General features: G+C 36.1%; 1 protein-coding gene across 1 annotated transcript; it reads left to right on the plus strand.

The window, feature by feature from the left end:
- The first annotated feature begins 6,778 nt into the window (after positions 1 to 6,778).
- LOC110872080 lies at positions 6,779 to 9,012 on the plus strand. The gene is made up of 2 exons (XM_022120847.2): positions 6,779 to 7,577; positions 8,367 to 9,012. The coding sequence occupies exons 1-2, from the start codon at positions 6,966 to 6,968 to the stop codon at positions 8,826 to 8,828; spliced, it is 1,074 nt and encodes a 357-aa protein (XP_021976539.1). The 5' UTR covers positions 6,779 to 6,965; the 3' UTR covers positions 8,829 to 9,012.
- Positions 9,013 to 11,226: the final 2,214 nt, after the last annotated feature.

Consider the following 11,226-nt stretch of genomic DNA (forward strand, 5'->3'; position numbering starts at 1 on the left):
TTTGTTCTTTAAAACCAGCACAATTTTAAACTTTGTTCTTTAAAACCAGCACAATTATAAAACCAGCACAATTTTAAACTTCTTCTATGAAACCATCACATATTGTCATAGTGAAACCAGCACAATTTTAAACTTTGTTCTTTAAAACCAGCACAATTATAAAACCAGCACAATTTTAAACTTTGTTCTTTAAAACCAGCACAATTTTAAAATTTGTTCTTTAAAACCAGCACAATTATAAAACCAGCACAATTTTAAACTTCTTCTATGAAACCATCACATATTGTAATAGTGAAACCAGCACAATATTAATTGTAAAACCAGCATAAAATTAACTTTCCTAATATAACTGTTAAAGCAGTACAATGTAATTGTTAAACCAGCACCATATTAATTGTTAAACCAGCACAAAATATTACAGATAACTACCAAACTAATGTTATATTGTTCAACCAACACAATCAATATTTCTGGTTCAATCTGTCATTGATTTTCGTTTCCGCATTTTTCTTGCATTCCTCTTTCTTTTCAGGCTCCATCTTCTCATACTTCTCTAACAGTTCCATCATTTCACCTTTCGCTAAGTTGATGTCGGATAAAAGTATTTTGCTTAAATACTTGTATCTCAGTTCAACCAACTCTTTGTCTTGTTCCGGTGACTCTTTCGACAGCCCACTATCCCATTCCTTCTTGCTCACATGATTCCCTGTGTATGTCTCCATGTGTCTCATTGCAAAGACACCACAATCTACAAAGTTCTTTTCCGTTTGCCACGACATTTTCATTATTTCTGGTTCCAAGGGTGACATCTTTGTGTGCATTGTTGGGTATTCAACTTCAAGGTAATCACATACAATTTCTTTCTGTAATTTGAAAATTTTCAAAATCAAAATCCCTAAGCATCACAAATATAATTAAAATAAACAGCACAGAATTAATGGGCATCAATATATTACCACTCTTTTAGCACGTGCCATTTTTTGTGCTTTTGCTTTCCCTTTCATGTTGTCTATAATCTTGATGGCTTCTCCCTTGAAATCAAAACATACAATGTAGTAGTGCTTGTGTTGTAGTATTGGAATGAACAACATGTCCACTTTCCTAATAGTTCCAAACTCGGTAGTCATCAATGTCGCGGCAATGTTTTCTCTGAAATTTTGTGTGCAGGTCTTTTTGTTCAGTTTTGGTTTGAAGTTGTTTTCTCCCTGCACAGAAACCAGCACAATGTGTTATAAACCAGCACCAGCACAATGTGTTATGAACCAGCACAATAATAGCATTTCATATATTAGACTAACCAGCTATTAATAAAACATTAATATTTCAAAACCAGCACAATGTGTAATAATCCAGCACATTTTGTTAAATGTGCTTTTTCTAATCTGTTATTAAAACCAGCACATATTAGAAAACATACCAGCATGTTGCATGGGCAGAAAACTCTTGCCGGCGAACCTTTGCTTCTGTAGACCTCTTCACTGTTTAGTACCAATGACCAAGCTGTTAGGACTTGGACATGTATGTATAAGTTCGGGTGAAGCGACTCCAGACATACCCTTGAAAGGTTTGTGTTAAATGTTGTCTCAAATATAAACACCCTGCATTGTTGTAATACACATTAGTTTAAATACTTATTTTTATCCAATTAAGATTTTGTTGGTTTTTATACTTACCAGGGGTCGTCAACTGTCGAGAACATCCATTCGGCTATCCTTACTTCAATTTTTTCAGTTTTTGTTTTTATTTGTACAACTCGCTGCATATATGGTGAACATAAAGGTTCGGCAGGGTGAGTTGTACGTTTGCTTTTCTTCTGGTCTCCGGCGTTTAGGTCTTCACCTATGAATTCTTGTTTTTCACTGTCTGTTTTGGGTTCCTTTTCTGGTGTTTTAAAAACCTCTCCTTGCAGCCTCATTTCCTTCTTTCTTTGCTGGTTGGTCAGCAGTGTCACTTTCTCCCTTTGGTGGTTCATTAGCATCTTCACCTCCTTTCTTTGTTGTTTCCCCATCAGGTTTACCATCTTTAACCTTTTCTCAACCTTCATCCTTTTCTTCTTCACCTATGAATTCTTGTTTTTCACTGTCTTTTTTGGTTTCATTTTCTGGTGTTTTAAAAACCTCTCCTTGCTGTGCTGGTTGACCAGCAGCCTCATTTCCTTCTTTCTTTGTTGTTTCCCCATCAGGTTTACCATCTTTAACCTTTTCTCCACCTGCATCCTTTTCTTCTTCACCACCAACTCCATGATCAGCACCATCTTTTTTGCTGCTTGCTACCTTTTCTGCCTTTTCTATTTCTTTTATAATCTCTGGCCACATTGAACTGGTGATTCTGAAAGGAGTTGAATCAAATTGTGAGACCACCATTTTTTTTTGTGATTGGGTAAGTTTAACTTCATTCCCTTCTTCCTTTTCATTTCCTCCTTCTGTCTTCTCTCCACTTCCTCCTTTTTTCTTTTCTTCATTCCCTGCTTCTGATTCTTGCTTCTCGAAATTGTACTTTTCACCATATACTACCAATCTTTTTCTCCACTCATCCACAGCATCCACAACCTCCTCACCTTTGTACTTTGTTAAACATTCTGCAATCATTTCGTGTGTTTCTTTGACATGCATGTCCAGCTCTTTTGTTTTGGATTTTATCAGACAAATCCATTCCTGAAAAGATAACCAGCACATTCTTTTTATAAAGTAGCACAAATTGTAAAAGTAGCACATTCTTTTTATAAAGTAGCACAAATTGTAAAAGTAGCACATTTTCCATTTTTATTTTTACATACACATGATAAAAGTTTACAATAAAAGTAGCACATTTCAAACTAGCACAGTTTTATAATCCATTTAAACCAGCACACTTTAGCACATAAATCAGCACAATTTCACATTCCAAATTCTAACATTAAACTAACATATACTAGGTATAAACTAGCACAATTTAACATTCCAAACACTAAATGTCATAAAAGTAGCACATTTTTTCAATAACCATCTAAACCAGCACTTTTTTCAGTAATACTACAGATAAACACAATAAAATAGAAATTGCCACTCCACTTGTTGGATTTGTAGGTGGAATTTGTGAGAGTTTTTCCTGGGATTGTGGAATGTCCAAACTTTGTGTAATGTCTAGAGATTCTGGGAAGTCACTAAAGTAATGATTTCTAGCTTCATCAGTTTCCTTTGAGATTTGTTGATATGTGGATAGAGGTTGTTCAGCTGGTGCTTTTTTCTTTATCTTCAGTTTTACCTTCAAATTCTTTCGTTTTTCACCAGTTGTTGCTGCTTTCAAACTTGTTTTCTTCTTACTCTTCACCACCTTTTGAGTAGGTGTTTGTGTTGTCAAGGTGAGTTTCTGTGCTGGTTTCCCATCTTTTTCACTTCTCTTTCTTTTATTGCTTTTCACCACCGGACCAAGCTTTTTAATTGTATCATTTTTATGATACATTACAGCTGGTATCATCTTCTGTGTTGGATTTGTTCTTTGGTATGTATCATGCGCATAAACCAACTGATTGATTTACAAGTTAGTTTTTGTTATTATGTTTGATAAAAAACAATAAATATAAATCATTTTTAGATAACTACAACATACCACTAGAAATGTTATCGGTCCGATGTAATGTGCTGCTTTAGATTGGAACCAGCTTGTTGTCTTTCTGTTCAAGCAGTCGATCACGTAGCTGCACCAGTCAACATCCTTAATATCTACATCAGGTTGCAATGTTGTAAGGAATTTCATGTTGACGTTGCCACCGTGTGTGAGCTCTGCCATTATTGAGTTGAACATTACAAGAAAGTTCAGTTGAAATAGCCTTCCACTCTCCTTCTGTTCTTTCACAACATGAATAATATGATGCATTTTTGGCAGTTCATCATCAATTTCAAATTGATTTCTAAACTCTGCAACAACTGGATCACTCATTGATGGTTTACTCAACTCCTTAACCTTCACTTTACCCATTGGTATGCCAAGAACTTCTTGTACTATGTTAGGTGTTATCACTACATTATGTGTACCTAGATTCAGTGTGTTGATTGTAGGTTCATAATTGTTAGTGAGCCAGTATCCCAGATCAGTCGGTATTTTTGTTATATCAAAGTTCTTCATGCTTTCAAATCCCATGTTATCTACTTCTGCTTTCTGTTCGTCAGATAACACTTGCATGAATTCAGCAAGGTTTTTTGGGCTGTTCCTGATTCTAATTCTTTTTTTCTTATCAAATTCCTTGAAAAGTGTTGATCGTATAGGTTCAACGTTTGTGGCAACAGCTTTTAGTGCTGTTTTTTGTTTCTTTTCCGGTTGTTCGAAGTCACTGTCTGATGAGCCTGCAAGTAATTTAAGAAGAAACATAGTAACCAGCACAAGTTATAAAGTGTACTATATATTAAAAAAACAATAACCAGTACCATTTTGATCATTTAATACATAATAAACCATGATTTTTATAATTCAAAACATCATTGTTACATAAGGTTCAGAAAAACATGATCATAATACATAACAGCATTGATAACATTAGCAAACTAAAACAAACAACATAAACATGATGATCATAGCAGGAGCTGGCTAGATTGCTACTTCCTTCCAAAATTCTTGACTGAGATTATAGGTTTTTCCTCATCTTCTTCATGTTTAGGTTGTAGGATGGGGATCTTTTGTTTTTCATCATCTTCTTCTTTTTTGGGTTGTACAACTGAGATTTCAGGTTTCTCATCAATCTCTTCTTTTATGGGATCTGAAGGTTCACCACCAGAAGTAGGATTATTGGTATAGCTTGGCCCCCAGATTGCTACTTCATTCCAAAATTTCGGACTCATATAATATTCCTTTTTTGTTGGTCTTACAACTTTTAGTGGAATGGGATGCAAAGGTTCATTATCAAAAGTAGGGATTGGTTCTCCTGGTTGTACAATTTGTAGTGGTTTGGGATTGTACAGCTCTGTTTTCACACACAAAAAAACAACTGAAACTTATATTACTTATCTCCTGAATTTAAAAGTAGCACAGTCGGTAAACCAGCACAGATTTGGAACCCAAAAAACCACTTGTGCTAGTTTCTTCTAAAACACTAAAGTAGCACAGACGGTAAACCAACTAGAATTTGTGCTAGTTTACTAGAAAACACTAAACCCTTTGTGCTAGTTTCTTCTAAAGCAATAAACTAGCACAGATAGTAAACCAGCACATATTTGGAACCCAAAAAACCAACTAGAACTTTGTGCTAGTTTCTTAAAAAACACTAAACTAGCACGGAAGTTAAACCAGCACCGATTTCAAAACCAGAAAACCAACCACAACTTTGTGCTAGATATTTCTAAAACACTAAACTAGCACATAGGTTAAACCAGCACATAAAATAAACCAGCACAAAAAATAAACCAGCACTATTTCATTAAAACACAACGATGGATCTGTTTTATAAAATGCAGAACATGAATCAGTTTAGACATATTAAAACCCTAGAAATCTGTTCGTTTACAGATCCTTAACAAACCTTCGAAATCGCCATCAGGTTTTGTTTCTTTATGCTTCTGGCTTCTTGTAGATCTCTTAGAACCTGTGTAATCGATTTGATTTCGAAGAAACTTAGAAAAACCGTACAAAATTGAAACGAATACACCAAAATGCAAAAAAAAAAATGGAACGTACTCTCTGAATCCATCGTTGATGCTGTTTTTGTTGTTGTTTGTTCGATTTTCGTCTCTCTTATTGTCGATTTTAGGGGACGTTTCTTACCCATTGGGAAGTTTTGAGAGAGAGTGAAGAAGAACTGTTTTGAATCGTCAATAACTGCTTTTCTTTTTGTCCAGTACTATTTTATGTTTATGGCGAAAATACCCCCGCGCGTTTTAATTGTTTACTTATCTAGTTTAATATTAGGGATTTAATCTGGTCCATTGGTTGTTTAAAAACATGGTGTAGATTGCTTCTTAGGCAACTTAGGCAAAATAGGCTTCTTAGGGGAACCGCCCCCTATATATTTAGAGTAAACTATATGCACATCACCTACGCTACTAATCATGCCTTATGATTTGTTGGTATACGCATGTATAAAGTATCACGTATGTATAAAGTATCACGTATGTATAAGGCAACCATCGTCATAGTGTACGACCGTATAGAGGTATAGGACCATTTAAAAACATTATATGTTTGTATATCGTATGCCTAATGGATTCATGTAATTGCTAGAGGGGTATAATCTAGCATTTATGAGAGAAGGTAGAGATAAACGAATTTAAGCCAAAAATTTGAAACTTAGGGCAGGTCATGAGATGGGTACTCAAGTAGGAGACCGTGTATAAGATTAATTTTAAAAGTTTTCACGAATATGCTTTTAGTGTAATTATCCTAAATTTCTTTGATAAAAAGTTTAAAAAGTAAGAAATATTGTTAAAAAACTCAAAAGATAATAGGTATAACTGATAAATACTAGTATATTAGATTGGACGTTATGGGGCTCGTCCTTAGGGTTGTTCCCTTGCCGCCGCCCCTTCCTTACCACCCCCTTGCTCCGTCGCCAGTCCTCTTCCGTCCTCTTCGTCCGCCCACAGCCACCCAAGCCGGGCCTCAGCCCCTCACACACCTATACATACATATATATAAAGGGGTTCATCCCACCCCATAGGTCTATCCCTTTTAGGTCCATCCACATACCCGCTTACGTGACGGTCTATGTGGCAGGACATCCTTAGTGGACTACCTCCATACCTTCCGGTGTTAGTTACCCGATAAATACTTTACATGTTGGACCAGGAATATAATATATTACCAAAATCCCCTTCGCATTCACACAATAATGGGAGGGACGTTCTCCTCTTTAACCTTATATTAACCCTATGAACTTTCGCGGTTTGGCTTTACACCATGAACCATTGTCACCTTTAACTCTTCCATTATTCTCTCCAAAACTCTTTCATGGCAACACCACCAACATCCATTGAATCCAACCTATTCCCCACCCATTGATGGCCAATTTACGTCCCTTTTTCACAAACTTCATCTCCCTTTTCTTCTTCATCCTCCTCCACCTCGGTTGCTTCATCATCTTCCCCTCCTCCCACCACCACCGACACCGCCCAAAACCCCCCTCATGCGCCCCTTTCCTCCGCGTCTCCCCGACCAAACTCAAACGCCATAAAACCATCTCCTCCTCTTGGTCATTCATCAAACGAATCTTCTCATCAAACCCCACATCTCAAATTATTGATAACAACTCAAAGTTTGTCCATATACCCACACCCGACAATATAAACCGGTCTATATCCACCACCCGACCCAGATCACTCACAGAATCTGATTACATCCCTATACGTCATGAAATCCACCCATGTTTGAACTGTGGTGAGATTTTCCAGTCATCCGGTTTGCTTGAACAACATCAATCGATCAAACACGTGGTTTGTGAGCTGTTTGATGATGACCCGGGTAAGAACGTAGTTCGGATGATATTCGAGTCAGGTTGGGTCGGGTTGAAAACGCCCACGATCCATCGGGTCTTGAAGATCCATAGCTCCCCCAAGATTCTCACCCGGTTTGAAGAATATAGGGAGAGCGTGAAGTTGAAGGCGGCACGACAGGTATGAGATGTGCAAATGTTAACCGGACCGGAAAACGAACTGTTCGTCTTACTGATTTATTGGTCGGATCCGGATTTAATGACCAAATGAATTTATAAAGAAAAAAAATTAAAAAATATGACATATAACAAATACAAAATTGCATATATTTTTATGGTATAAATTTGCAATTTTAATAAAATACAAAGATATAAAAACATAAAATATGGAGTCTTGAATACTAGATAACTAAGAAAATAAGATTTTGAAAAAAAAGAGTTTTATAAGAAAACCTGAAAAATCAGAAATCATGTCCGACAACCCGGTCCACTTTTGTTTGTATTGATATTGTATATTAGACTATGGGACATGGGGTGTGGAAGAGGGTAGTGCTCAAATGATGACATGTCACGTAGGAGTCTATATCAGCAGGTGTGAAGATGAGCCTAAAGGGATAGACCTAAGGTGTTGGATGGGCCTCAATATGTATGTATGTATGTGTGTATGTGTGTATGTGTATATGTGTGTGTGTGTTGGGGGTCGTCGAGATCGGTTGCAGGAGGTCGTTGGAGACGATGACGGGCCTTGCTGAGGGTGTGGGGAGGTGGTCCAGCGCCGGAGATCGACGGGCGGGTAGTGGACATCCCCCATACCCACCAACCTTGGGGTTAAGTATAGTATGATTTGTTTTCTTTTCCAATGATGTACATTCATCCTTTGAAGAGACATGGTACAAATTTACATTGCGTTAGAGTCAATAAACAATGTATTTTAGTCAATTTTAACCAATTATTTTTTCTTTTTCTAAAGGGTGGACAACGGAGGCGGGACGAACGGTGCATCGCTGACGGCAACGAGCTGCTACGGTTCCACTGCACCACTTTCCTGTGTGAGTTAGGGAATAACGGTAGCTCAAGCATATGCACCCACCAATATTGTAACGCATGTGGAATAATCGGATCTGGGTTTTCACCCAAATTGGATGGGATATCCACATTACCAAATAGCCGAAGGGCACACGTGGCAATCCCTGAGGACATGGAGGATGAGTTCCGGTTCATGAACGTGAAACGGGCAATGCTTGTTTGTCGGGTCATTGCTGGTCGGGTCGGGTGTCACCCGATGATAAGTGATAAAGATGACCCGGGTTATGATTCGTTGGTTGGGAAGGAACCGGGTGCGGTTGAGACCAAGTTGGACGATGAAGACGAGTTGATCGTTTTTAATCCGAGGGCTGTGCTTCCTTGTTTTGTGATTGTGTATACCGTATGATTGTAGTTTGTGGACGAGATGTTTTGGTAGTAGAGATGTAGAGTGGGGTGCGATGCAGAGTATAGAAGCTCGGAGACAGGCTTTGGGGCCCTCACTCTACAGGCCGTCGGCCCACAATGTTGTGTGTTAGGTAACTTGTGGTATGCTATCAGAGATGAAGTGATGAGTTGTACTTTGAGCTTTACATGTTTTTTTTTTTTTTTTTTTTTTTTTTTTTTTTTTTTTTTTGGTATGTGAATGGGTACTAGGAATAAGGAGGAAACCTAGAGCCCACTTTTTAAATGTGTATCAGATTAGTTATAGAATAAAAATAAAATATAGCTTCTACATTTATTTTATTTTAACCTATTCAAGTTTGGTTATGTTTGATTGATTTTTATTGTATAATTGTATATTATATTATCTTATCGTATTGGATATTGGTGTAAAATTGTATATCATATTATCTTATCCTTATTGCGTATTGGATAATTGGGTATGTAATTATTTATTAAAAGAGTTAGGCGTTTCCTCTTATGGTATCTTAGATGTATTTAAGGTGTCGTAAAAAGGTAAAGGGTTCAAATCTCGTTTTTAACATCAGTGTAGCGTAGGTGGATTTGAGTTGGTCATTCTAAACAATAAAATAAAAAATTGAATTCATGGGTTTTCTCACAGGGATAGGGTTTCTGTTTACAATATTTTTAGATTATTAAAATTTATCTGTTGAAGTTCCTGTCAAGGCGTCACTTGAAATCCTATCTCAAACACAAGCCATAATCAGACTTCAATTTTCTTAAAAAAACTCAAGTACAACTCTACCGATTCTATGTTTTAGATTTTTGATAATATTAAGTTACTAGTTTCAACATGTATAAGAGCATTCACATCCATTCCACCATATTTTCACCCTAAATTACACTAAAAAACACTACACTTTCTCTCTCCTTTTCAATTAAATAATATTTTTTATACCTTTATCATTACCTTTTCTCTCTCCTTTACTCACAACCACTTTCAAAATATATTAAAAAATTACTAGTCGTTTACCCGCGCGATGCGGCGGGAAACATATCACGTAGGTTGGTGAGTTTAGAGCTATGTACGGGGCGGTTCGATTTTGAGCCATAACCAAGACCAAATTCGCGGTGCAACGAAAAACACAACACTTGTTAGTAATTTTAAGGGTGTGCATGAGAAGGTTCATTTCAGTTGGGTCATAACTAAATTCTAAATTGTCGGTTAAGGTATCTCAAAACCGGTCATGGGGATTTAAAGAGTTTTAACAGGATGCAAACAAACCGAACTGCGCCAAGCCAATAAAAGCACAAACATAAGCTTAAAACAAATCAAACCAATCCGTTAGTTTACCATTAGTTTATCAGTTGTTTTGTGATATATTGTATAATACTTAAGTTAGTTTTCTTATTGGTGATATGTTGGCCTCCATTGGCAAAGGCAGGGTGGAGTAGGGGCACCATGGGGGGCTAAAATGGGTGAGGTGATTAGCTAAAGATGTAGACTAAACCACACATGAATTATCTGTACATTTTACTTCGTTTTTTTTAAGCTTTCAAGTGGCTTAGTTATTTTGTGGAGTTTTCGGTTGATGATCTCATTTGTTTTATTTATATAGTGATTCCTACTTTTAGGAGCCCGTGCGTTATGGCAGAGTCTACAAATTACAATGCATTACTCGTTTTATATTAGTTTATCAATCCTCTAGTGATATATAGTATAGTACGTCATAAGCCTTTCATATCTCGATTTAATAATAACAAACACATGAATAAGAAAATATCAATCATATATAGTAATTTAAAAATAAATATTTGAAGACACGAATAATAAATATCTACATAAAAATTATCCTTTTAAAAGAACTTAAGGAAATCATATTTTAAGAATGACACATCATTGTGTGTCTCAAATGTCGAGTTTATACGCAACCATAGTATATTTTGCTTACCTAAAATATTCACCGAAAACATTAATAATTAATAAAAATATTGTAAAAAAAGGTATACCGTAACACACGTTAGATTTTCTTAAAATACATGTATGTAAACTAAAAGGTCCTTTGTGACAAATAAAAAATTGAAGTATCAATTGACTTGAAATCAAATAAGAATCCCAAAACTCGTTAACCTCATATTAAAGCCTTTTTAAGAGAAACAAATAGATTTAAAAAAAATAGGAAAGGGTATTTAATTTTTTAAGTGTTTGACCATAAAAAATAGATTATTATTAGTCAGTAAATAAGAGTAACAAATAGATTAAAAACTTAAGAAACAGTATTTGAGCTCTTAAGTGTTTGACCATAAAAATAGATCAATATTAGTCAGTAAATCAAATCTGAGAGTTGATATTGCCCACCTAACTGAGCATGCTATTGATTCAATATGTTTAGCAATATAAG

The sequence above is a fragment of the Helianthus annuus genome, chromosome 11 (genome assembly GCF_002127325.2).
Source record: "Helianthus annuus cultivar XRQ/B chromosome 11, HanXRQr2.0-SUNRISE, whole genome shotgun sequence".
Lineage (NCBI taxonomy): Eukaryota > Viridiplantae > Streptophyta > Magnoliopsida > Asterales > Asteraceae > Helianthus > Helianthus annuus.